This window comes from Panicum virgatum, chromosome 3K (genome assembly GCF_016808335.1).
Source record: "Panicum virgatum strain AP13 chromosome 3K, P.virgatum_v5, whole genome shotgun sequence".
Lineage (NCBI taxonomy): Eukaryota > Viridiplantae > Streptophyta > Magnoliopsida > Poales > Poaceae > Panicum > Panicum virgatum.
This window is the reverse complement of record NC_053138.1, coordinates 61910478-61937528: the sequence shown is the minus strand read 5'-3', so window position 1 is coordinate 61937528 and position 27051 is coordinate 61910478. Positions and strand designations below refer to the sequence as shown.

At 45.7% G+C, this 27051-nt stretch overlaps 3 protein-coding genes across 5 annotated transcripts; 1 reads left to right on the top strand and 2 right to left on the bottom strand.

Annotated features, from left to right (window-relative positions):
* Positions 1-849: 849 nt before the first annotated feature.
* LOC120700127 (auxin response factor 25-like) lies at positions 850-7164 on the top strand. Of its 2 annotated transcripts, none has more exons than XM_039984317.1 (14): positions 850-1836; positions 2186-2379; positions 2761-2859; positions 2940-2996; positions 3108-3263; positions 3380-3464; positions 3822-3912; positions 4021-4185; positions 4265-4387; positions 4460-4535; positions 4710-4857; positions 4946-6078; positions 6305-6495; positions 6596-7164. In XM_039984317.1, exons 1-14 carry the CDS (start codon positions 1788-1790, stop codon positions 6792-6794), a joined length of 2766 nt encoding a protein of 921 aa, XP_039840251.1. In that variant the 5' UTR covers positions 850-1787; the 3' UTR covers positions 6795-7164. The 2 variants fall into 2 exon arrangements, with proteins under 2 accessions (XP_039840251.1, XP_039840252.1); XM_039984318.1 differs by having other exon boundaries at positions 1756-1836; positions 2186-2298.
* Positions 7165-13882: 6718 nt separating this feature from the next.
* On the bottom strand, positions 13883-17094 carry LOC120700126 (putative lysozyme-like protein). 2 transcript variants are annotated; one of them, XM_039984315.1, is made up of 5 exons: positions 16736-17094; positions 15677-15857; positions 14680-15598; positions 14459-14540; positions 13883-14280 (listed from the first exon to the last, which is right to left on the bottom strand). In XM_039984315.1, exons 1-5 carry the CDS (start codon positions 16763-16765, stop codon positions 14071-14073), a joined length of 1422 nt encoding a protein of 473 aa, XP_039840249.1. In that variant the 5' UTR covers positions 16766-17094; the 3' UTR covers positions 13883-14070. The 2 variants fall into 2 exon arrangements, with proteins under 2 accessions (XP_039840249.1, XP_039840250.1); XM_039984316.1 differs by lacking the exon at positions 16736-17094 and adding an exon at positions 15966-16261.
* Positions 17095-22393: 5299 nt separating this feature from the next.
* LOC120700125 (suppressor protein SRP40-like) lies at positions 22394-25676 on the bottom strand. The gene is made up of 7 exons (XM_039984314.1): positions 25348-25676; positions 25185-25249; positions 25021-25064; positions 23971-24926; positions 23083-23172; positions 22925-22986; positions 22394-22826 (listed from the first exon to the last, which is right to left on the bottom strand). Exons 1-7 carry the CDS (start codon positions 25627-25629, stop codon positions 22721-22723), a joined length of 1605 nt encoding a protein of 534 aa, XP_039840248.1. The 5' UTR covers positions 25630-25676; the 3' UTR covers positions 22394-22720.
* Between the last annotated feature and the right edge of the window lie 1375 nt (positions 25677-27051).

The following is a 27051-nucleotide window of genomic DNA, read 5'->3' as shown; positions in this document are numbered from 1 at the left end:
TAAGATAATTATTGTATGATTAATCCAAGCACGTAGTAATAGATAATGTAAGATTATTTGCAGGCATGCCTCAGGCTGTATTTAGATGGTGAAAAAGTTTGGATTTTGTTACCGTATCACATTTCGTTATTATTTGACAATTAATATCTAATCATAGATTAATTAACGACATTAGATTCATCTCGTATGAATCAGTTAGACTGTGTAATTAGTTATTTTTTCAACTGCATTTAATGCTCTATACATGTGTTCGAAGATTCGATGTGATGGATACTGTAAAAATTTATTTTTTAAACTAAACATGGCCTGACTCCATCTTGCCAACTTGCCAGGATGTCTGTGCAGAGGCAGAGTATAAAAATTTCCATCTCGTTTCACACTTGGTAAATTATTTGTGCCGGTTGCGTGCAAGAATGCTGAATTTCCAATGCCAACCCCTAGTTCTAATGGTTTAAATCCTCGAATATGCTTTTTATGTGTGTAGTTACTTTTTTTTTCTCTCCTGATGAATCGGTGGCGCATACTGTATTTTACTTGAGGTTGACAGTCGTCACGATCAAAAGAAAGCAACCCACCACTGAAAATACGAGAAAGACTACAATCGCAGTATTGTCGTACACATATATTAAGCATCCACTTGCAGCAGCAGGTTGGCTCTAAAATATTTTAACAAATAGATCTAGGTATTTTAAGGTCTAAACCCAGTCAAAATCTTCAAAGCCACATAACAAATCCAATTTTTTTAAAGTGGGGTAAAGCGCAAGATATAAAATTACCCTTTTTGAGATATTTTTTTACTGTCTCCAAGAAGCTCCTCTCTTCCTATTCTTGGCTTCCCCATAAACCGAAGGAAAAAAAAAAAGGGGAACGAAAGGAAGAAGCACCGCACCCACACCACTCCACTCCCCCGCTCCTCGATCCAGCCATGGCGGCCTAGGCCCCCTCTAGGGTTCGCCGTCAGCCCACGCCCAGGCGCATCCCGCCGCTTCGTTCAGCTCCGGCCTGGTGGTCGCGCCGCCCGATTCGGCCGCCGGTGGCGAATGGGGGCCCGCACGGTGCTCCGAGCCGGGGGTGACCGCGCGCTGCCGGCGAGGCCGGAGGTCCCCTGAGCTCGGCGGCGGGTTACCGTGCTCGCGGGGGGTGCCTTGCGGGCTTGCGGCGGCGGAGCGGCGCTGCTGGTGGCGGGGGTTTAGGGCGCGCCGGCTTGGTCTGGAGGGCCCCGCCGCGCGTGCATTGGGGATTCCAGGCGGTCCCGGCGGCGAGCTGCGGTGGTCTCCCGGTGGCGCGAGCTCGCGGAGCTAAGCTGGAGGAGGTGCGGTCTGCGACTGCTTCTTGATCTGATGAGCTCGGGGCCGGCGGCGTGCCTCGGTTTCTCCGCGTGTTTGCTCCGTCGGCTGTCCAAAAGCCAGCTTCTTGGATCAGGCCGTGCTCATTTCGGCTCTTTTCGTCGGTTCTTTGGGGAAAGGTTGGAGCTCTAAGGCGTGGTTGGCGAGGGAGCTCAGCTGTGGATTCCGGGGCGATGAGGTCAGCAGTGGCTCGTGTTTGCCGTGATAGTCCAGGGTTCGGGTAGTGGTTTCTGCAGACGGAGGTGGCTGCTGCTCCGAGGGAAGGGCAGCAACTGGGACGAGGCAGCAGCAGCCAACAGCAGAGGAAGTGATGTTCTGGGCGCGAGGGAAGCAGGTTGCCATTGCTGTTGGGATCATGGTGAGCTGCTAAGGAGGACATTCAGTCGTCCTCCGGTGCGGCGGAGCTAGGTGTTCTTGTTCTGGGCCGTATTGGTGGTGGAGATGAACCTCTCCCCGTCCAAGATGGCGGAACCATCGCCGGAGAGTGACGGTATGTCTCGAATCACAATTTCAGCACTGATTCAGTTCAGAACTTCTCATCTTGCATCACTGGCTGCATTGTTTATTGGATTGTGCAATGTTGCTATTGTGCATTGTGCATTGTGGGTTGATGTTTCCAAACAAATTAGCAAAATTGTTTGTGCATTATACATCCATTCATCTTCTTTGCTGATTTGCACAACGAAAAGGTTCTTGCATTGCTCGGCTTCACATGTTCTAGTATTACTGACATTCACTGAACCTCCACTTGTTTGTAGCCAAGTACAGATAGTAGCTTCACATGAACTCTGCTTTCTGGTTGCTTGCTGTTCCGCTCATGTTTGTTTGGCATTTTGCAGGGGAACAAAGGTGTCTGAACTCCGAGTTGTGGCATGCATGCGCTGGGCCCCTTGTGTCCTTGCCTATGGTTGGGAGCCGGGTCGTCTACTTTCCTCAGGGCCATAGTGAGCAGGTCGGCCATTTAGTTTGTGCAGCAGTATCTTGGAATAAACTAGGCATGGCCGAGTTTGTTGACTTCAGGTTTTGCAAACAAGTAATAAAAAGAATCACTTGTGTTGGTACCTTCCTAGTTCTTCTCATCGTCTACCAAATGGATTGACTAAACAAAATACCAATGAAGGTTCCACGAAAAACTATTTTGCCCAACTATATATATAAATATATCATTATTCAAATAATCAACTTTTTTAAGATTGTTTCCCTTTGAAGTTGTTTTATAAGTAAATTTAGTTCAGTGCAGGTTGATGATATCATTATTTCAATAATCAACTTTTTTTTCTTAGGATTGTCTCCCTTTGAAGTTTTTTAAGTAAATGTAGTTTTGTACGCGTTGGTGAAATCATTTGTAGAGAATCACTTATGCTTGTGCCTTTGTGCTTAAGAGGTTCTTTCGATTGTTTTTATTTTCATGCAGGTTGCTGCATCAACTAATAAAGAAGTTGATGCTCAGATCCCAAACTACCCAAATCTACCTCCGCAATTAATCTGCCAGCTTCATAATGTCACCATGCATGTGAGTTCGAACTTGGACCATCATGTAGTGTTTTAAGAAGAATTATGAGTTAATTTCTTTGTGCTAAATTGCTAATGCAGGCTGATGTGGAGACTGAGGAAGTTTATGCCCAAATGACACTGCAACCATTGAGCCCGGTATTTTACCAATGTCCACTTAGCTGTTAACTCGTAATCTGATTTCTCTTGGAAGGTTCTTTCAAAAGGTATTACAATGGCTATAAATTCATCAAGTGATTCCATGGGCAGGAGGAGCAAAAGGAACCTTTTCTTCCGATTGAATTGGGTGCTGGCAGCAAGCAGCCAACTAATTACTTCTGCAAGACATTGACTGCAAGTGACACAAGTACCCATGGTGGATTCTCTGTTCCACGCCGAGCAGCTGAGAAAGTCTTCCCCCCATTGGTTTGTTTCTTGAAGTATTTAACTGGAAATTTAGTTGCTTTAAGCTTGATAGATATGTAAGAATGATTTTGTGGTGTTCTATTGAGAAAAGAACTAATTTATTTGAGCACCTGCAGGATTTTTCACAGCAGCCTCCAGTGCAGGAGCTGATTGCAAGAGATCTGCATGACAACGAATGGAAATTTCGCCACATTTTTCGTGGTATGTACTTAAACTATGGTAGAAGATGTAGAGATGGTTATGGTTGACTTTGATTATTGAACAAATGGAATGGAACTTTACTTATCAATAAGAAAGTGTGAATATGTGTACTGTGCATGAGTAGCTTCCACAGGTTACACATCTAAATTGTCCATCTTTTTGCCATCAAGACTAGTGCTGTTTGGCTTAGGTAGTTAGGTTATATAGTTTATCTGGAAAACGCTGTGTTGATAATATTTCATTACCTCCTTTATCTGTGTAAAGTTGTTGGTACTTCGACTTCTATTTTGGGATGCCTTGGTTGTTCTTTTTATATCTTAATTGGGCAATGTTTTGGCCCTTGCATGTGTTGTGCAGGTCAGCCTAAAAGGCATCTCCTGACGACAGGTTGGAGTGTATTTGTAAGCGCAAAAAGACTAGTTGCAGGGGATTCTATCATATTTATCTGGTATTTTATAAATTTAATTTTTTAACTGTATTCCATCCTTCTGCTTCTGAAAGTCCTAGAGGTTGCACATGTTGCTGATGTGGTGAAACCTTTTTGTTTTTCAACCAGGAACGACAATAACCAACTTCTTTTGGGAATTCGTCGTGCAAATCGTCCACAGACTGTTATGCCCTCATCTGTGCTATCAAGTGATAGCATGCATATTGGTCTTCTTGCAGCAGCAGCTCATGCTGCGGCCACAAACAGTCGTTTCACTATTTTCTACAATCTTCGGTATGTATACTACAATCTCACCATATTATACTTGCTCACTTTGCTTCTGCAGTTAATTAACATGGTCATCTTTTGTCAGGGCTAGCCCTTCTGAGTTTGTCATTCCACTGGCTAAGTATGTGAAAGTTGTTTACCACACACGTGTGTCTGTTGGAATGCGATTTCGAATGCTTTTTGAGACAGAGGAATCAAGTGTCAGACGGTGAGTTGAAACTGGGTACATAGCATCAAAAGTTGAAAACAATGCACATCTTATGGTTGCCTCTTTTTTCAGATACATGGGTACGATCACAGGCATAAGCGATCTTGACTCGGAGCGATGGCCAAACTCACACTGGCGTTCTGTGAAGGTGAATTCTTTTGAAAACTGTCATTAGAAAAGCATTGTCATTATAATGTTAAGTTCAATTTCTAATTGTTCAGCTTTCTCTGCCAATCTTCTGTTGCATGCTTTATGTTTCCCTTTGTGAGAACAGTTTTGCATTTTAATGATGGTTCCTTCCCCTTTGGGTGTGATACTTTAGGTTGGTTGGGATGAATCTACAGCTGGTGATAAGCAACCAAGGGTTTCACTCTGGGAGATTGAGCCATTGACAACCTTTCCGATGTACCCTACTGCCTTTCCATTAAGACTTAAGCGTCCGTGGGCTTCAGGACTACCCATGTTCAATGGTAGACTGATTGTTGACCAGAAGACTAATACTCATTGTAACAATTCCTTTCAGTCTTTTCTCTTAACCATTTCTCTTTGTATATGCAGGCGGGAGGAGTGATGAGTTTGCTCGTTATTCTTCTCTCATGTGGCTTCGAGATGGAAGCAGAGGGTCCCAGTCTTTGAACTTCCAGGGACTTGGAGTGTCACCATGGCTTCAGCCAAGAATAGATTATCCATTGCTGGGTCTGAAGCCAGATACTTACCAGCAGATGGCTGCTGCCGCACTGGAAGAAATTAGAGGTGGGGATCATTTGAAGCAGACATCTTCTCTCCTGGCAGCCCAACAGACTCAAAATTTGAATGGTGGGTTAGATCCTCTGTATGGAAATCCTGTTCTACAGCAGATGCAATTCCAATCCCAGCAGTCAGCCCTGCAAGCTGTGCAGCAAGGCTATTGTCAGAACACAGGAAACTCTGGGTTCATTCAAAGTCAGCTGCAGCAGCTGCAGCTGCAAAAGCAGCAGGAGCCACCACCGCAGCAGCAAACACAGCAAGTTCTGCAACAACAATCTCATCAGGACATGCAACAGCGCCTCTCATCTAGTTGTCATGATATTACCAATGTAGCTTCTAGCATGTCCGAGGCTGTTTCTGCTTCTCAATCACAGTCTTCTTTGCTTCCTGGGTCCTCGTTCTACCAGCAGAACATATTTGAAGGGAACAGTGGTCCAGGTCTGCATCTTCATAACAGTTTTCATAACTTTTCAAGCCAAGAAGCCTCAAACCTTCTTAATCTGCCTCGAAGCGGCCAATCAATGGCATCAGAGGGATGGCCTTCAAAAAGGTTGGCTGTGGAACCCCTTGCTAATCTTGAAGCTCAATCTGTGCAGCACAAGCTTGAGAAAGTGAGTCACCAGAGTAATGTATCTCACATTTCTGGCACCTTGGCACCACTATCAGCAAGAGACGGTTCTAGTGCTCAGGCACTTAGTACAAATGCTCAGAGTCACCTGCTTTCTTCATCATTTGCAATCCATGATGGCATGACAACTGTCAGGGGTGATGGTGTTGGCAGTGGAACTGATGCGATAACCATAGCTTCATTGAGATATAGTGATGTGAATTTGCTACCTGAAAACTCCTTAGCAACTTCCAGTTGTTTGGGTGAATCAGGAACATTTAATTCTCTCAATGATGTTTGTGGTGTGAACCCATCACAAGGTGGAACCTTTGTGAAGGTATGTGGTTCCTACTTGCTTGATATTCCTTTAAATTGATAAGAGAGGTTCTGAAGTAGGTAGCTGCAATAGACTTACTTTGTGGAGTCAGACCATTTTTAATGGGTTGATGGTAGCCAAGCAGTCAATTACATGTTAAAGTTCTGTATTTGAGAATGAGCATTAGATGCTTGGATTAGCACTCATCCTTTTGACAACTTCTGTTGCCTTTTTATTTCCACCCTAGGTTTACAAATCAGGGTCCCTCGGGAGATCGCTCGATATTACCAGATTCAGCAGCTACTATGAGTTACGTAGCGAGCTGGAGCGATTATTTGGTCTTGAAGGCCAACTGGAGGACCCTGTAAGATCAGGCTGGCAGCTTGTATTCGTCGACCGGGAAAATGACATTCTTCTCGTCGGCGACGACCCGTGGCAGTATGTGCATCCAGAACTATGCTCCTCTTCGGGACACATGAATTCATTCTGTCTGAATTTTCATTCAAGTAACAATGATCTTTGGATGCACATTTTCCAGGGAGTTTGTGAATAGCGTGTGGTGCATAAAGATCCTCTCACCACAAGACGTTCAGCAGATGGTCCGTGGCGGGGACGGCCTTCTGTCAACACCTGGAGCGACGATGCTACAGGGCAATGCCTGCGATGACTATTCTGCAAGCCACGACATGCAGAACCTCACCGGCAGCATTGCACCTGTGGTACCCCTGGACTACTGAGATGAAGACCGGAATCCGAACCAAACCAGCAATTCAGCACTGCAGGATTGCCATCCACAAGTCATTGCATTTCTTGTGATCTTCTCTCTAGTCCCATTCGTGAGGAATAACCTAGTCGTTAATATAGCTAGATGATCCATTGTATCACTATGGTAACGAACATGTTGTACAATAGCCGGTGTAGCTATGTGATAGCCCTAGCCTAAGCTCTAGATGGCAGGCAAGAATTGCTCTATGGAAGTATGAATGCAGGCACTCACTGTCGAGGTGACCTAGTCCTGCAGCTATATATACATATATCTAAAACTGATGGTTCCATGTGGAGCCTAAACCATTCAAACTTGTCTCCTTCCTCAATTCCCCCCTCAAATTGCGGTTGTTTGAACTTTCTGCATGTCAACCAAGTCAAATTTTTTGCCTTCTTTATGAATCAGTACTAGCCGGTGACCTGTAGGGTTTGACCTGTTAATCTGCCGGGATTCATGCCAATTTGCATGGTTTATGGAGGCTGTTGGTTTTGTGCCTAGTCTAAATCACGAAACCATAGAATCAGGGTGTAGCGTAGGAGACAGGTACCCTTTTTTGGTGGGTCATTGCATCTTTATTAGATCCATGTGGTGCCATTAAGAAAGTTGGACTCATCTTAACAGTTCTACATTCTTGAGAATTTTCATTGATTGGCCCACACCGTCCTGATGATTCAAGGAGTTTACAGTTCAAATCAAATCAAATCATTAGGGGTCTTACATGGCCATTGGCTCATCTTAACAGCTGAAGAGAGAATTTTCTACTATTGCTTGGATTGAAAAACATTGAGGCCACATTTCTCACAACTTGCAGCAGCACCCTGCGATAAACCTTGTTGTTCATGTAAAGCTCACGATATCGATCTTCTAATGACTGTTCTCTGAAGCTCTCGCCCAGACTCGGGCTCGAGCTGTTAAAAACTTTGAATCGACTAGGAGTAGATTGAGAGGTTACTGTCCTTTCTGCGCTAGGACAGCGACGGGCGGTGTAGATGCGTCGTGGTGGCGGTGCCGGAGTGGTGCAGGGGCGGCGGGCTTCCCGTCGCTTCAGCGCCTCGCAAAGATCGGGTTGCGACTAGATTTTTGGTGGGGAAACTGGGCGGCGGCGAACCTCGTATGGTGTGCCGTAGTCCCCACCACTCTCTTTTGTATGGCGTTGCGCGACGGGGGCCCACCAGTCGTGTTGAGCTGGGCGTTCCCGATTAGGACGCGAGTCAAGGGTCCAGTTTGCCGTTGGGCCAACTAGCGAAGATCAATACTAACATTCTCCCCCTTGATCTCACCTTATACTTTTAAAACTTTATACCTTGACGTAAACCTTTTTACATACTCTTTGCTTGCTTTGCTCTTGGTTCTCATCTCAGTGCAGATCAGTACGTAGGGCGTGCATCGTCATGACTGTTATTAGTTACCGTCAGATTAACAACCACAATATACCTTTCTGTATTGAAACAAAGACCTTAAACTTTCTTTGGACCCTTTAGTAAGGGGCCGTTTAGTTCCCTGTGCGAAAATTTTTGGATGTCAAATCGACTGTTTGACCAGATGTCGGGAGGGCTTTTCGGACACTAATTAAAAAACTAATTTCACAACTCACTTGGAAACCGCAAGACGAATCTTTTGAGGCCTTTGACCGCATCATTAGAACATGTGGGTTACTGTAGCACTTATGGCTAATCATACAATAATTAGGCTTAAAAGATTCGTCTCGTCGTGTACATCCAAACTGTGTAATTAGTTTTGTTATTTAATTATATTTAGTGCTTCATACATGTGTTTAAAGGGGAGGTGAAAATTTTTGGGTGAAAATTTTTGGGAACTAAACGGACCCTAATTCAGAAATCATAGGCCTTCCGTAAAACCCATGTCGACTTGGGTGGTAGGCCTTTGTTAAGCGGATTCGCAAGCACTTGCTTGATACTTTGATGCTCAATGCTTTCATATGATTCTGAATTTTCTCCTTTGCAACATATAACTCACCATCAAAGTGTTTGGCAGCACACTTGACATGTTGCCATAGGAGTGAAAATATTCGAATGGTATATTGCTGTTGTCTACCATTATCAATTCCGGGTAAAGGTTTCCTCAACCATTTTGCATGTCCGTAGCCTCATATCATGCTAAACTTTGGGTACACGATCCACGATATCATAACTATTTTGCTTTTGGAGCTTTTCCACAATAAAACTCCAAGCGCGAGTGTTAGCTACTACTGTGGGCTTCACTAAACATCTCGTCAAAACTTAATTCTTTTTACTCACAATCTTTTGATAGTACATGTTCCTTTCTTACTTAGCATGAGGCTGACAATACTTTGCAAAATTGCAAAACATTCTATAACTCCATTCCAGTGATCTATTGCTGGACTGGACTTCTGCCAAAATATCCCGGATACTTGCGTTATGTCAGGGTAAATTCTTTTAAGCACTAATTTAGTTTCCAACAGCTGAAGCACACGGAACCTTATTCTTTTGATCGATCATATAACGGTTCCTGGAATCCTGAAAATTCCAAAACTATTACCCTTGACAATAGAACAAGCGTAGGCTTACTCGCATGCATACTATATATCTTTAGAACTCTTTTCTAAGTATGCTCTCTGCGATAGTCCTGATACCCCCTTTTCTTTTATCCCAGTGAATTTCCTTTCCTAGAGCGAATGACTCTTCACCGAGATTATTCTTTTCAAAACTAGAGGTCAAAATAACCTTCTTTGAACGTTGTGGGAAAAGGAATTTTCCAACTTTGAACTCTGCATATTTGCAATTTGTCATCTTGACCTTTACATAAAATCCAAAACTTTCTTTGTTCTCATAAAACTTTAGATACCAATATTCTGATGTTCTTTTCTTTCCACAACAAAAATCATTTGGTTATGTCATATATATATACTTTTTCGTACAAATCTTCATTGGAAGATATTTCTCCAACATCCATCTGATGCAATTCTAAAAGTAGTATGCACCAATGTCACTATGATTCTAAAAGAATCCTTTCTTGAGATTGTACAAAATGTCTCGTTAGAACTTATTCTTTTTCTTTGCATAATTTTTTTGGCCACAAGTCGTGCTTAGCGACTTTCCATGTTCCTTTTGAAGTCACATTTAATCTTGTAGACCCATTATAGCATACTATCTTGGCTCCGTTAGGAACTTATTCTATGTTCCAAAACAAATTTAAAACTTCTAGGTCTTATGATATCTTTTATGGCTTCTTGCCACCTCGATGAATGAGACACCTCAATTTCTGCCATTCATACAACGCCAAAACATATGTTGAAGCAATTATTGGGCTTGAGTCATAGGAGTAAACATACGGTACAACTTCTCTTCAAACCTTAATTCTTGGCATACTTTACTCCCCCAGATTATCCCATCTTTGTAAAGATGGAATATCTTCAAGCTTTTATTTGGGTTTGTTCTTTACAAGCCTCATAAGGTGCTTTAAGCACCACTTTTTCTTTCGGTTGCTTTGAGGCTCAACTTTCTTTTCTTCCTATTTGGAGCTGAAAAAACTCCAAAAATCTCGCTTGTTTTTATGGTTGGGGTATCAATGTTATGACCGTTGTACTCTCTTTTCGGTCATATTCATTTCAATAGTCCTTGCTTTAACTTTGAGGAAAATTTCTCTTTATAAATCTTAATCTTTCTTATCTTTCTAATATTTCTCCCCCTCGAAATATGGCATAAACTTTATTGCCATAATTTCGAAACTATTTCTAACACTGTGAATGAGGAGCCTTCCATTACTTGTTTATTCACATGATCAAGTCATGCAAAACAATGGGAGTACGATTTTCACGTTTCTTTTCAAGAGCTCCTCAGAATTCTTCATTTGTTGCACTTTCAAGAACTCATAAGTTCTTCATGTTGCTATACTTTTGCAAGTCATGCTTGCAATCTTGGTTCGCATACAACTTTCTTTTTGTCCTTCGATTCTTTTCAAGTCACTATCCAACATGCCACGTGCATGAGAATTGCTGGGATAACTTTAAAAGCTCCCCCAGACTTCTTTACTTTTATGTGATACTCAAGTAGCACATGAGCCATCACAACTTTTCTTGTCATGCAGGATATAAGTGACATAAGTGCCAAAAACTTTTCTGACATGCGGTATAAAACTTCAAAGGCATTTGCAACACATGTTTAATTCAACATTGGTCAAATTAGACATGTATCAAACTCATTTCAACCATTATCTTTACTGTTGAAGGACAAGGGGAAAAACATAATATAGTGATAAAACTTGGGTCACAATGACTAAAACATGCACATATACTTTCTTTTCTGATTAAATTTTCCCGTTGATTCCAATTTAATTAGAAAATTAGAAAATTACAATATCCGTAAAACTTTAGTGAGACAAACCAAAAACTTTTTGAAAACAGTTGCATCTCTTTTCCATATCAACTAAAAGTCAGAATGGAACAAGCACTTTTCTTTTTTAACCTCAACTATACAGTTGAGTAACCTCAAAACATTATCTGTAGCGTTGATCGAAATCAACTTTTGTCTGTTAATTTCTCTCTACTTGGGAAGAATTGTATGTCTTAATTTAACGTTGGTCAAAATTAAAATATACTTTCCTTTATTTTCAATTCTATATCACCGTTGGGCATAAATAGAACACATAACTAGAATAAAAATTATAATATTGTCATCATCAACTTTGGTCAGAAAATGACAACATCATAATAAACTTTAAATTTCTTTTCTTTTAAAAGCAAACTAATGCTCAACTTGACACTTACAATGGCAAAATGGTGCCAAAACATCTTTTCTTTGACATACAACAGCGGAAGCTTTTCTTAACCTTAAATTTAAAGGCTCCTTTTTCCCACATGGAAAAACTCATCCGAGTCTATCTTTCTTTATTACAGCGGAGAATTTTTCTTTCTTTCATAAGCTTTTCTTTGTCTTTCTCTCTTCTCTGAAAAATTGATCACTTTGATGCAAAAAAGTCAAAGATTTAATATTGAACTTAAAATCATAATGAAATTATAATATTGTTATCATCAATGTTGGTCAGAAAATAACAATACCATAATTAACTTCAAACCAATTTCTTTCTTCGCCTCTATTTAAATTGTTTTGTTGGTCCTAATTTAAATCAAAGATGAAACTTTTACTTTGCACTCATTTAATCCCTAAACAATTTATCCCATTGGTTCAAGACTGAATGGAGATGGAACTATACAAAACTTATCGTAAAGGTCTTTCTGAAAAGAATGAGAATAATTCTCAAACTTCACTGTACATCTGGCACCGCGCAACAGTGCAAACAGGCCCGGCTAAGGCAACCGGCCTGCGGCCTTTGTTCGCGCGCGGCCCTGTCTGCGCTCGGCCCGGTTGGCACCTACCTGGGCCGGCGGCCCATCTGCAGCGCATCGCGCGCGCGGCCCAGCAACTGAGCAGTCTCGGCGCATTGATCCTCACCGTCGATTCCGATCCAATGGTTGCCCGTCGATTTCGCGGAGACAAAAAACGGCGCCGGCCGATTCCCCAAAAAACCCTAGCATCATTCCTCTCCTCCCCTTCCTTAGCCCGACCGGCGATGCCGGCTGCTCTCTCGCCGTCGCGCCGCCAGGTCCAGCCGCCACGCCATGGCCATGCCATCGCGGCGCGCAAGCCTGGGCTTTCCTTTCCTCTTTCTTTCTCCCCCTGCTGTACTCGGAGCTCAGCACCGAGGAGAGAAGGCACCAACAGCAAGGGGTGGTGGCGCCGCCGCGTATCCCCACACTGGCGTGTGTGTCCCCTGCGAGGGAGGGCGCGCCGCCGTCGTGTGGTTTTGCGTCGGCGCTCTGTGTCCTGGCCTACGCACGCGCGCTACGCGACGGTGAGCGGTTGCTCCTGCACGGCGGCGGTTCGTGTTCTTCACACACGGCGACGGCCGGCGGTGGCGCCGGCGGCGTGACCCAGGTAAGCCGTGCCGCCCTTTTCCTTTGTTCTTTTCCCATCCGATTTGGTTAGCGTTAGGGTTGCTCTCGATCCGATTTGAAGCAGATCGAATCCATTCTTTCTTTTAGTCTTTCTCTGTCAATTCGTGACCGGATTCTTTTTCCCATTCGATCTACACACTAGATCGGCTCTGGTACCATTGTTAAAAACTTTAAATCGACTAGGAGTAGATCGAGAGGTTACTGTCTTTTCTGCGCTAGGGCAGCGACGGGCGGTGTAGATGCGTCGTGGTGGCAGTGCCGGCGTGGTGCAGGGGCGGCGGGCTTCCCGTCGCTTCAGCGCCTCGCAAAGATCGGGTCGCGACTAGGGTTTTCGGTGGGGAAACTGGGCAGCGGCGATCCTCGTATGGTGTGTCGTAGTCCCCACCACTCTCTTTTTTATGGCGCTGCGCGACGGGGACCCACCAGTCATATTGAGCTGGGCGTCCCCAATTAGGACGCGAGTCAAGGGCCCAGTTTGCCGTTGGGCCAACTGGCAGAGATCAATACTAACACGAGCCAGCTACAATCTGAAGTCTGAACTCTGAATTCTGGGGCTGATGCTGATAACAGAACGGACCCAGATGCGGCACCACTCGAGTCAGGACAGCCTCTTAGAGCAGCCACAGGGTGTGCTTCGAACAGGCAGGGAAGATTCAACTAAATCAAGAAAGAAGATTAACCTAAAAGCTGTAGTATCACTGACACTGTTCGGTGTTCACCACACCGTGCCATGCTATGCTCCCAAGCAGGAGTCTGTTGGCATCGGCCTGTTTTAATTTGCCTAGTTTCATGTCTGCTTGCATGACTTGAGGTGGGTTATACTAAATCACGATTCTACCTCTGCGCATGAATACTTAAATAGGATCCGGCCATAGGCCACGTAGCTAATAACGTTATTAGGCTCCTGCCTGCCAACATCCTTGTTGGCAACAAACTGGGCCCAGTGGTTTCTCTTGCTCTGTAATGCTGAGCGGTTAAAACAAGATCCTATTTTAACACATCAGTTCCTTTTTTTCCGAAGAAACCTGAACACATCCGTTCTAGATTGATCAGCTAGCTGCAGGCTGCAGCCCCAAGTTCAGTGAAAGCATGTCACAACCCACAAGGCAGTTGGCAATGGCATCGACACCACCACAACTGATTGCTCATTGTGCAGAAGCACAGGCTCAGATAGATTTGGCGACGGTTTCATAGATTTGGCGATGGTTTCATGTACATAGCTGATGCCATGATATTTTCCTGTCCTGAAACATGCATTTGAGACCTTCAGGCTTCAGTTGAGGTGCAGCAACGAGAGGAAGCCCCACGCCGATCACAGCATGAACCAGGTGCAGCACCGCCGGAGCCTGCACGGCTCCCGGCCGGTCTTGCGGATGCGCTCCACCTCCCGCGCCAGCCGTGTCGCCTGCCGGCTCCGGCGAGCCTCCACCCTCGCCTGCTTGCCCTCCACCTTCTGGCTCAGGGAGGACAGGCTCTTGGCCAGGTCCTGCTTCGCCCGGGCTTTCATCCGCTCAGCCCGCGCCTGAAACCGTTTCAGAAAAATGTTTGCGCAATTCAGTCAGTCAGCATCATCGATGAATGAACAATGCAACTCTTTTGTTTCCGTTTCATGTCTAACCATTTGGCTGTTGAATATGCAACACAAAATATGGCTCATTCAGACAACGAAAAAAGTTCAGAATCAGGAAGTTTGTACTGACCTCAGCCTGCCTCAATTTGGCTTCAAATTTGGATTTCTGGCAGCTCTCCCACTCCTGTATCTTCACCTCCTTCCTCTGGTATCTGCAACATCAGGCAAGTTATAAGATTCAGAGGTCAAATTTATATGCCGAACAGTTCTTGAAGAAATCCCTTTTTACGAGCAGCAATTTAAGTGTTGCCGATGAAATTCCTAATTCCTTTTTCTTTTCTTTTTTCATACCTTGAGGCGAGTTTACACTTCTTGGACTCTTCCCAGACCTTGGCGCGCGCTTCGAACTCCTTCCTCTTCATCTCCTCATCGATGGCTCCAGCGCCATGCTCCGGCGACGCGGCGGCGAGGAGGCCCTCCTCCTTGCTAGCCCAGGACGCGATGTTCATCTTGCCGAGCTGCAGCCCGAGCGCGGCGATCTCCCGCCGCGTCCGGAGCCGGAGCTCCCGCTCTGACGCGGAGGAGGAGGCCGACGCGCTGCCGCCCCTCGGGCTGGACGGCACCGAGCAGAGCGGGCTGAGCGACGGCGTCGCCGCGCCGGCGGGGGTGCCGCTCCGCGACTGCTCCTGGCTCGCGATCGGCGTCATCTCCGTCCCGACGTCCCGCATCGACACGGACACCGGCGGCGCGGGCGCCGATGAGAAACGGAGCTTCTTGTGAGGCGGCTTGCTCGCCGGCCCGCTCACCGAAGGCGGCGACGAGGACTTGGACGACAGCTCGGTCAGCGCGCTGGCGGCAGCACTGCCGCCGCCGGCGCGGGAGCTCTGGCTGTCGCAACAAGCGGCGGCGCCGCCCATCGACGCCGCGGACTCGGGCGCGACGCGGCCGGCGGCGGCGGTGGGAGTGTGCGGCGACGCGGCGGCGGGCTTCTTGGAGAAGATGGGGTTGGAGTGCACGACGTGCCGCCCGGCGATCCACTTCTCCGCGTCGTTCCACTTGGACGGCAACTGCCGGAAGAACGGCCCGGAGACGGCCGCCGCCGCCGCGGCCGGCGGCTGCAGGGCCGCCCTCTCCTCCTTGTAGAACTCGAAGCTGCCGCCGGCGCCGCCGTTCTCGGCCCCGCTGTCACTCCCGCCGCCGCTGCGCGCAGCCCTGCCGTGGCTGGCGTCGGAGCGCGACCGGGACGAATCCGACCGGTCCTTGGGGTACTCTGCAGGCGACCATGGCGAATTTCACAATGCTGTTGCTCGCGGGAGGTGGATTTTTTACACGCGCCGGAGGACCTCACCTTCGTCGAGCTCCTGCGCCAGGAGGCTGTTCTTGGGGTGGTCGGCGTCGTCGGCGTCGTCGAGCCTCGACGGCGACGCCCGCGGCGACTTGCGAGTGGCCTCGTCCTTGTTGCCGCCGCCGCCGCCGCCATGGGAGCCCAGCAGCTTCATCCTGAGCTTGGTTGGAGATATGACCCCCATCTGCACCAAGATCGATCGCGCAAGAACAAGGATTTTAATACTCAGGAGGTGACGCTAATATCCATACTAATCACTGCCAATTCTTTATGTGGTCAAACAAGCAGTTACCGAGACATTGGAAGCAATTGATCAGAGAGAATCATGGAAAGCTGTAAATGTAGGAGTATATTTAACTGCTACTGTAACTCCTGAATATCATTGTAAATGGCTGCTAAATTTGTGACTTGCTGCTGACATCTGTTTGACGACCCAACCCCAGCCACGGCCCAAAAATGATCATTGCAGAGATGGAGAAAGGTTGTACATTGGCAAGCTTAAGGAAAACCAATGAAGAAAGCTAACTGAAGCAAGAACACAAGCGATGAAAAGGCTAAGTAGAATGTTTAGGCCATGTTTAGATCTTTACACGTAAACCCTATAAACACATTAAAAAACGTCACATCGAATGTTGGGACATGCATGGAGTACTAAATGAAATTTATTTACAAAACTTTTTGCATGGATGGGCTGTAAATCGCGAGACGAATCTAATGAGCCTACTTAATCTATGATTTGCAACAGTGATGCTACAGTAACCATCCACTAATTATGAATTAATTATAAATTAATTAATCATTAGATTCGTCTCGCGATTTACAACTCATCTATCCAAAAAAAATTGTAAATAGACTGTATTTAATTTAGTACTTCAAATTAGCAAAATTTTTACATGTAAAGAACTAAACACGGCTTAGGATTGGAGCACAAGTGTCACTGACTATACAATGCGTGTACTACTAAAATCTACACTGGGCATTCATGCAGAGGCAGGCAACATGATGAAACCATGGAATGGAACCAATCAACGGTAAGCTGCAGATGGCTTGTTGGTTAATTACCTGGACTTTGTGTATCCTCTCATACCCCATGGTCAGTGGTCACCGCTCAGCACGCCTCTCCTTGTCTCCTCCCAGGGAGGTCTGAGCCTGAACTCCAGCAGCAGCAGCAACGGAGAAAAATGGAGGAGGAGCGCCGGTGAGCGAGAGGTTGCAGGCGAGGTCCTTGCTCAATGGAAGGGAAGGGGAGCTCCCAAAGGTGCTGGGCGTGGAAGAGAGTTTTTATATTCAGATTCAGAGGAGGGAGGGAGACGGAGACACACAACACGTCGCCATTGGAGCCGGCGCCGGGGCTCGGGGCGTGCGGGATCGAGTGCGGGCCACCACCACCGGGCGCGCTCCTCGGTGTGGCTATACACCCTTTGCTCGGGCCGTGCGGCGGGAGAGCACGAGCGCGCGCGCGCGCGCTTTCTTCTCCGCATCACTTTCTTCTCGTCTCCTTATCTTGGATACGACGTTTCAGTTTCTGGCTGATTTTAAAAGTTAGGGGTGTTTAGTTTGTGAAAATTTTTGGATCAAATGTCACATCGATTGTTTGACCAGATGTCGGGAGGGTTTTTCGAGTATTAATTAAAAAAACTAATTTCAGAACTCATTTGGAAACCACGAGACGAATCTTTTGAGACCTTTGACCGTGTCATTAGCACATGTGGGGTTACTGTAGCATTTATGGCTAATCATGCACTAATTAGGCTTAAAAGATTCGTCTCGTCATGTACAACCAAACTGTGTAATTAATTTTATTATTTAATTACATTTAGTGCTTCGTACATGTGTTTAAATGGGAGTTGAAAATTTTTGGGTGAAAATTTTTGGTAACTAAACGGCCCCTTAGATGTCTCTCAAAATGGAATCTTCAAAATCAGCCATAAGCTGGAACAAACAGAACCATTAGTTGATGAAGGCTCGGTAGGATTGGGACGGAGATGAAAACTCGACAAAGGTTCAGTAGGATTCAGTTGAAATTCGACAGAAACCATCACTGCGTTCGGCTGGTCTGCAGCCCTCCAGCCGCTACAATATTCCTCTCTCACATCACTCCAGCTCCAACCTCCAACCACCAGCCAAGTAACATTATTTTTCTCTCACTGCACTCCAGCTCCAACCTGCCGAACACGGTGATGTCCAAACCGCCCAATCTGTTTGACAGTTTGAGCATGTTAGATCTTTACTTGTAAACCCTGTAAACGTAAAAAAAATATCACATCGAATATTTTAACACATGAAGTAGTAAATGAAGTCTATTTACAAAAAATTTTATATAGATGGGCTGTAAATCGCGAGACGAATCTAATAAACCTATTCAATCTATGATTTATAACAGTGATGCTACAGTAATCATCAGCTAATCATGGATTAATTATCATCATTAGATTCGTCTTGCGATTTACAACTTATCTGTGAAAAAGTTTTATAAATAGACTTCATTTAATACTTCAAATTAATAAGATACCTTTACAAAAATTTTATACGTAGACAAAAAAACACGGCCATGTTTCTTTTCTTCTGCTCCTTGTTCGATGGAATGGACCCCGTTGCATCGTCGTTCCCAAGGTTGCCTCCTGCATGGCTTGGCAGCTTCAGCTCACCTCCACACGGAACGGAACAACCCATGCACGTTCGTCCGTTCAAAAAAAAACTCAAAACCGGCAAATTTCTGCGGCTTCTTTACGGCCTGTCCCTCCTCGGATTTCAAGCTCTTCCCCACTGCCGGCTGCCAGCTCCACAGTGGCCTACCCTATCGGCGGCCATCGCCGGATGTTACGTGTGGTCACACGTTGCACTGCTCCATGCCGCCATGGTGTGCTCGCAGCTCGCGCAAGTCGCGGCACAGTTTCTTCGGTCAATGAATATTGACAGATCACACTCCATAAACTCCATAAATAAAAAAACATTATCGAATATTTCGACACATGCATGGGATACTAAACGAAGTATATTTACAAAATTTTTTGTATGGATGTGCTGTAAATCGCGAGACGAATTTAATGAGACTACTTAATTCATGATTTGCAACATTGATACTACATTAGCATCATTAGATTCGTCTCGCGATTTACAACTCATCTGTGCAAAAAATTTTATAAATAGACTTTATTTAATACTTCAAATTAATAAGATTCCAACGCAAAAGCGCGTGGAACTAAACACGGCCACTGTTTCCTGTCTCCACGCAAAAGAATTCAGCCCATGACACTTCGGCCAATTTCACTCCAAATTGCAAGAATAACATGTGATTTTTTAAAAAAAACTTTCAAATATAATCTTCCCTCTCATCCCCCACCCTACCCTATCCAGCAGCAGACCCCAGGAGCGCTTGCACGCATTGCAGGCCCAAGAAAAAGCCATGAGGAAAGGGGAGGGAGAGAAGGCTCCAAAGCCCAGACCCCAACAACAGTTGAGGAGGAAGGAGCTCCCTACAAAACAATGGAACCACAACACTTATCCACCTTTGTTAATTGGTTTTGCTCCTCCTCAGGACACAAACACAAGGCAAGGCCATACCTTTTTTTTCATCCTCTTCTAGGGTTTGGTAAAGGTAAAGTTATCAGCTCATCATGTCCTCACCCCACACCCCTGCCTGCATCAGTCCGCCAGACCCATTTCTGTCTCTTGGGCACTTTGTTTTTCAACTGGAAGTCACACACACTGAGGCCCCTGTGCATGGTGTCTTGTCCTGATGTTTCTTGTTAGCCTCACCAATATGTAGTTTAGCCTCACAGTTGTTTTGATTTAGGTTTTTGAGGTCACATTGTCCAACGCTTGATGTCATCCTTATGCAGATGTCTCTGTAATTTAACACTGATTGTCTGCCTTTGCAGTCTGACTCCAAGGATGATAAGATTCCAGCAGCGTGCATGCTGTCAACTTGGAGTTGTTGATTTGCCAAGGGAATTCAAATTTGTCCATGTCTCAAGGTCATGGGTTGCTAAGTTTTGGCGCCAACTGCACATTTCAAATGGCACCGTGGCAGAACGCCACTAGAGTGTGCAAATGGTTCTTCTCCTATGATGCTAGTAGAAGCATAGAAAGACCATCAATTGTTTACAGGCCGTAGATCTAGGATGCCATCGCAATGCTTTTAAGGATGCTACATAGGAGTATGATCATTCCAAAGCTGCCATGCCCTAATGTATGAGGTGTGTCCTTTGATGCTAATGCTAGTACTAACAAATGTTGGATGTGATCATGACTTTTGGGGCAGCGGCAACGCAGGGCAGCTACCAGTTCTTGCTTTGGCTTGCTTGCAATCCAAGCGAAAGGCCTGCAAAAGGTGTACCAGCACCTCTCATTTAGTACAGTACCCATGTTGGAAACCCCACTCAATCTAGCTGCAGCGAGTGCAGCGTCTAGTGCTGCAGGGTTGCAGCAGCAAATGTGGAATCGTGATGTGAGGCGGCGGCGGCGGCGGCAGCCGCAATAGTATAATAGGATAAGGCCGTTCCCACTCCATAAACTCCGTAAACACAAAAAAACATCACATCGAATATTTCAACACATGTATAAAGTACTAAATTAAGTATATTTACAAAACTTTTTGCATGGATGGGCTGTAAATGGCGAGACGAATCTAATGAGTCTACTTAATCCATGATTTGCAACAGTGATGCTACAGTAACCATCCGCTAATTATTTATTACTCGTGAATTAATTAGCATCATTAGATTCGTCTCGCGATTTACAACCCATCTATGCAAAAAGTTTTATAAATATACTTCATTTAGTACTTTAAATTAGTAAAATTCCATCAAATTTTTTTTGCGTTCGAACTAAACACGACCTAAGTCTGGTAGATTCATTTTTTTACCCTTATGAATGTTAAAAACAGAACAGTGGTTGCCAGATTTGAATGGAGTGACACAAGGGTCGTGTTTGGGATGATGTCACATCAAATTTATAAAAAAAGACGAATGTTCGCATGTAGTACTAAATGAAGTTTATTTGTAAAATTTTTTCAGAGATGGTTGTAATTTTTCCAGACGAATCTAATGACGGTAACTAAATGTAGATTTACTACAGTAATGCTACAGTAACCATCCTCTAGTCGCACGGTCAAAGACCCCATTAGATTCGTCTCGTGATTTACACGGGGTTGTGAAAGTGGTTTTGTAATTAGACTTCATTTACTACCCCTAATTAGTGGTTAAAAAGGTAAAAAAAATTTCCACCCCAAACCAAACACAACCCAAAAAAAAAGTTTGTGTCCATGACTCTGACTCCATATGAATGCAGGCAGACCCATGAATGTTTTCACTGGTGGTAGACTAGCAGTGGCTGGCTGACAGCACGAGGAGCAGTTTACTGTAGCTCTCTCTTTTTTTTCTCTCTCTTTTATCAATGTTGATTCTCAGTTGAGACTGGCGATAATAACATGGTTACTGCATGATGTGCTTGCTGATTCAGAACCAGTTTCAAGATAAAACAGACATCGACAGCAACCATCAGTCATTGCATAGAGACCAGAGGGACAACAAACAAGTTTTCTTTTCCCTGCCAGGACGACAGGAACACCCTCACGGGCCAAGATGTGTGACCTGAAAACGTGACGCCGGCCGGTCTTCCTCCGGTCACACCCCGCATCATGAGCTCTGCACTGAAGCGTGCCTATCCTAATCCTACAGTCCTGCTTCACCGAAGGCATATGCTGATCCCTGCCTCCATCCATCCATCCATCCATGGTGACTCGTAAACATGAATCGCATCATTCAATTCTGCTAGCTGCGGCTGGTGGTTAGTGTTGATTTATTACGAAATAGGTAAAAAGAAAAAGGCCACCCAAATGCAAAGGCATGACTACAGTGGACACAGCAAGTCAAGACATCAGACATGTGGATCTCACCTTTCAAGGGTGATGTGCTGAGGTCCTCACATCACATAGCCGCGTAGGTTAGGGCCATCATAGGTTGCTGCAGTGGCACACCTCCTCCGGCCTGGGCGCCTGGCTCTCGTCTGGCAGGATCTTGACCACCATAGTTGAGATCGAGTGCTGCAGTGCAGTACTACTAGGCTAGCAGCAGTGCAGTACTACTAGGCTAGCAGCAGTGGGACCGATCACCAACAAGCTTTGACTTTTGACCGGGATCGTTTGGATGGACGGACCGGATTCATCAAAGATTCCAAGGGTAAAACCGATGATGAAGATCCATGATCATCATGACCGTTCATCATGAGGTCAGAGTAGCTCCAATCCAAGGCTGCTAGCATGCTACGGTCGTCATGGCACTATGGCAGACAGACACTGACGCTCACACTCTCTCCTCCATGACCACGGCAGGCAGGAGTCTATTGTGTGGAATGGGCTAGTCGTGTCCTGTGTCGGCCTAGTAGCCCAGTACTAGATGGGCCTACCCAGTGTAAGATGTAGTTGCAGTCCAAGGCCCAGTTAAACATGTCATGACTGACGATTGCCTCGTCTCCAGTTCAGCACCAACTTGTTCAAGGAAGAAAAAAATCACCACCAAACTGCTGTGCTTCCTCTTTCTACGCTCATAGCCTCAATTGCTGTTTTTTTAAACATATAAGGTGTAAACTAACCTATCTGTGAAAACTATACAAACTTCAATCTAAGCCACCAAATCAACATTTTAAGCAGAAAGAAAACGCATTCCGGGCTTAAAGCGGGCATGTGTGGCCAGATATGCAAGTGGAAGGCATTTCAGAAAGGATAACAAATCAAACGCGCGCGCAGTTGCTCATAAACCATATGCATGTAGTAGCAACATTATGTCGCATCAGCAGTAGCAAAATCGATAGATACATCAGTGAGCCCAACCCAAAATTTCCATGCCTCATACTCCGTATTTAGCAGGATGTCCATCCTAACAAAACCAGCAACACTGCAACAATCATGTGCCCTCCGCTTTACCACCGTAGCACCACTCCACCGCCAAACTTCTTCCAACCAGCAAGACTGATCAGGTAATGGCCATAAAAATGGTTAACTGCTAAATGCAGTAGACTTCTCCCATCTTTGGTGAATCTAAGCAATCACTCGTCATCCGAATTGTCAAACTTGATCGAGTGGGTTTGTAGGTCGATTTGCCCGCCCCTGTATGTTCCACGCTTCTTCTTGGTCTTCTCATGCCGAAAGCCCCTGCAGGAGGACAGATGAATAAACACGGAATCAGAAAGGAACGCATTATCCAATAAATGCTCTCAAAAGGAAAATCAAAGGGAACAGGAAGTACCAACCTTCCTCTGACTTGACCAAGGATCTCTTGCGCCTTCGCACCATAACCAGTTTCTGCACCACCCTAAAAGATAGATAGGCCACAAATGGTTAGCAGTTAGCTGAGGCATGTTAAAATATCTCAACACATGAATACATGATCAACAAAGCAGTAAAGCACCTTAGCCCAATAAGAGTTATCCTGAAGTTTCTCATCTGCAAATTTGACATCCTCAAGCTTCACCCGTTGAAAAGCATTCACAGTTTTAGGCTGCAATAAATGAATAAAAAAATAATCAGAATTTGACATTTGTCGGACTAATGAAGCCTACTCTATTGAGTTGCATGCACCGGCCAGTTCAACCCAAAAGCTTAAGCTGATGGAGAGACGTGGGCAATTCACTTATATTCCAACACTCCCCCTCACGTGAGGCCTAAGACGTGGAATAGGAGCGAGCAGCAATTATTTTATTTAATTGTGCTAACCAGGATTCGAACTCGAGACCTTTGGCTTTGATACCATATTAGTTGCATGCACCGGCCATTCAACCCAAAAGCTTACATACTCAACTTGCTCGGAACAAAAAAGACTGCTGTTGTTATCAAACTATAATTACAAAATAACCATATCAAATTGTCAATAGACCAAATAAGATAATTATCAGGAGCATTACAAGCTTGATCAGCGACTGCGTCATTGGTGGAATTACCTAAATAATTTATATATCCTAAACTATAAACTGACAAGTAAGAACAGTGTCTATGGATCCAGAGTCTCAGGTATGACTTCTCACATCAGCAAATGTAATGAATTTCTAAACATCCTCATGGTGAATTCATGCTGGTGGACATTACAACATCGGTAATAATCACATATTATTGACACATAGTTCAAGTATGCAAAAGCAAGTTGCCAAGGAAGCTAGTTGTAAATGATGCATCAAGCATAAACAAAATCTAAAAAATTATGGCTAACACCTCCGTAGGTCACTGCACTACAGGAAACAAAGCATAAACATAGCAAGCCATGAGCCCATGAGGTAATGACAGAGAATTAGAAAGTGCATACCTCAGATGAATGTTTCTGCCTTTTACTTGGTTTTATGTTGCTGTCCTGGTTTGTTTTATCCTCGGTAAAGCCATTGGTTAGGCTCTGGTTAGCAGTGTTATCTTCTTTAGCTGTCGAAGGGGGATTGCTTCCATCGACTTCTTCTAGTTTCCGTTTTTTGCCAGTAACAGCATTCTCATTTGACAGCTTTCCATTATCACCTTCTTCAATCTCTATTCCACTCTTGTTCTCATCCTCTGGTTTTGGGGCTGAATCTTTCCCTGCAACCTCTTTACCTTCCACTTGAACATTTTCTTCAGCGTCAGACTTCTTTCGCTTCTTTTTACCCTTTTTATCATTATCAGCCTTCACTCTTTCCACAGCATCACTCTCGGAAGCTGATTTGTCTTTCTTCTTCTTCTTTTTCTTTTCTACAGCACCATTGTTCTTGCCAGCATCATCATTCTGACTTTTCAATTCTTCCTCTTTTGATTTATCACCGCCCCCATTGAGTTTCTCAGCTTCCTCAAACTTGTTTTTTATTGCTAATTCCACCTTGTCCAGCCTAGCTTCAACATCAACGTCCTTCTCATGCTTCTTGCTTTTCTTCTTGCCATCAGGCTTCTTCTGATCATCATTCTTCACTGTTTCAGTTGCTTCAATGCTACCAGCATTCGCAGCTGAAGAATCATCTTTTTTCTTCTTCTTCTGTTTCTTCTCTTTGGCCTCACCGTCCACATTTTCAGTAGGCTTTTCCTGAGCAGAAGGCTCATTCACTTTGTTCTCGGATTCGCCAGCCTCCGCATCAGTTTTCTTCTCCTTCTTCTTTTTCTTGCCACCGTCCACATTTTCACTAGGCTTTTCCTGAGCAGAAGGCTCATTCACTTTGTTCTCGGTTTCGCCGGCCTCTGCATCAGTTTTCTTCTCCTTCTTCTTTTTCTTGCCACCATCTTCCACTACACCATTAGTTGTTTTATCTGCACCAGCAAATTCAGGTCAGCACCAACTAAAAATAAGAAAGCTGACAATCAATGTCCAATAACAACAGCGCATTATGACCAAAGATGCTACCTTGCTCATCGCTTCCCACGGAAACAGCCACTGGGGTGGGATTGCTGCACGCGACAACCAAATTTCCATCAATAATCGATCGAATCACACCAAAAATGTACCACCATTCACCAACTGAAGCAACGTGACATGAAGAATGTACACTCGGGTGATGTTTGAAGTACCTCGAGTCCAAGAATTTGGCCACCAACTCCTCCAAGTTCACCGGCGACGCCCTCCAAGCACCTGCCTGGAACCAGCAATTCCCCCCAATTCGGCGCCTTAGCAACAGCGCACCAAAACGGCAACACCAAAAGCATACGGGGAGGGATCAGTGGTTGCAGCTACCTCGAGGTCGGCCTCGGATTGGAGGGCGGCGAGCGTGCGCGTCAACCCGCCGGCCTCGAGGAACGCGGCGACGGAGGCGACCACCGCGGCCCTCCCATCCGCGGCGGCGGTTGTCTCCTTGGCCGCCGCCTTGCTCTTGCTCTTTCTCTTCTTCTCCTTCTTGCCCTCCTCCTTGGCCATGGCGGCGGCGGCGTGGGGCTGGGAGGAGGAAGAGGCGGCGGCGTGGGGCTGGGAGGAGGAAGAGGCGGCGGCGAGGGCGACTTGGCGCGGGACGAAGAGCATCGGGCGGCTAGGGTTTGGGCCGCGGGGTTTATACTCCTGCACCGAATGGTCTGGGGTGCGTGCTTGGAAGCCAGCGGGGTTTGGTGGGGTCGGCTCTGTGACGTGTGGGCCCTGAGAATGTGGGCCAGCGTGGTCAATGAGGGAGTAATGGTTCTGTTTGGTTTATGACAGGAAGTTCACGCTAGACACTTTAACCATTAATTAAGAGTATTAATTACGCAGCACCCTGAAGTTCGATATGGAGATGTCGCCGCCGTCGACCAAGAAGGCGTCTGCTGCGTAGACGTGGCCGAGGCCGAGCTGCTTTTCCGAGAGACGGCGGATCCGTTGGTACCGGCGTGCGAGCAGGTCGCAGACGATGAAGTTCGGCGGGGAGCCGCGAAGCTCGCGGAGGAGGACGATGCCACTATGGCAGTCGGCTACCTCCCAGTCCTCCTTGGCGTGGGGGAGGAAATCGAGGGAGAAGCGGCCGCCGTCGATGGGCGGCGTCGGCGGCGAGGCCAAGAACACAATCGGGCGGTAGCTGCGCGCGTGGTAGTGCCCGACGACGGCGGGTGGGCGGAGCGAGGCGGCGAGGCGGAGGAAGGCGCGGCCGCCGTCGACGTCGGCCACGGCGCGGCGCCACCGCCTGCAGGCCCACGCCGTGCGGACGAGCCAGAGCGGGGAGTCGTGGCGGAGGAGGATCAGCCGGAGCAGATCGTCGTGGATGTCATGGACGCTCCTCGGCTCCTCCTCCGCCGGCGCCGTAATCCTGCGACTTTGCCACGCGGTGCACCTGCTCCATTATTGTGGATGATCGGAAACCGAAGTCTGAATCTGTCAATCTGATCTGTGTCGAACCAGATCTTAATCTGTTTGGTCGCTGCTTTTTTTGGGCTGGGCTGCGGTCTGTGGGCCTGTGGCAGTCGATGCATGCTTCTGTGCTGTTACCTTTGCTGTTTGTGGCCCAACCCATTCTCTTCCTAGCTCGTTAGCGTAAGCATGTGACAATCTTAAGCTCCAATTCACTAGAGCAATGACATTGTATCATTATATAGTATATGTTTATTAGGTACGATTAACATGTGACCCAAATCCACGAGTCAATTAAGGCTGTGTTTAGTTCCAAAATTTCTCTCTCCAAACTTCACTATTCACCTATCACGTCAAATCTTTTGCCTTATGCATGGAGCATTAAATGTCGGTAAATAAAAAAATTAATTGCATAGTTTTGATGTACACGACCAGAAGAATCTTTTGAGCCTAGTTAGGTCATAGTAGGACAACAATTACCACAAACAAACGAAAAGTGCTACAGTATCCGATGTGACCCTTTTTACCACCATTTTACGGATCTAAACACAACATAAGCCGACTGTGATTTCCGTAGACATGCTTAAATCCTATCAAAGTTATTGCTGGCGCCGTGTTGTTGACATTGAA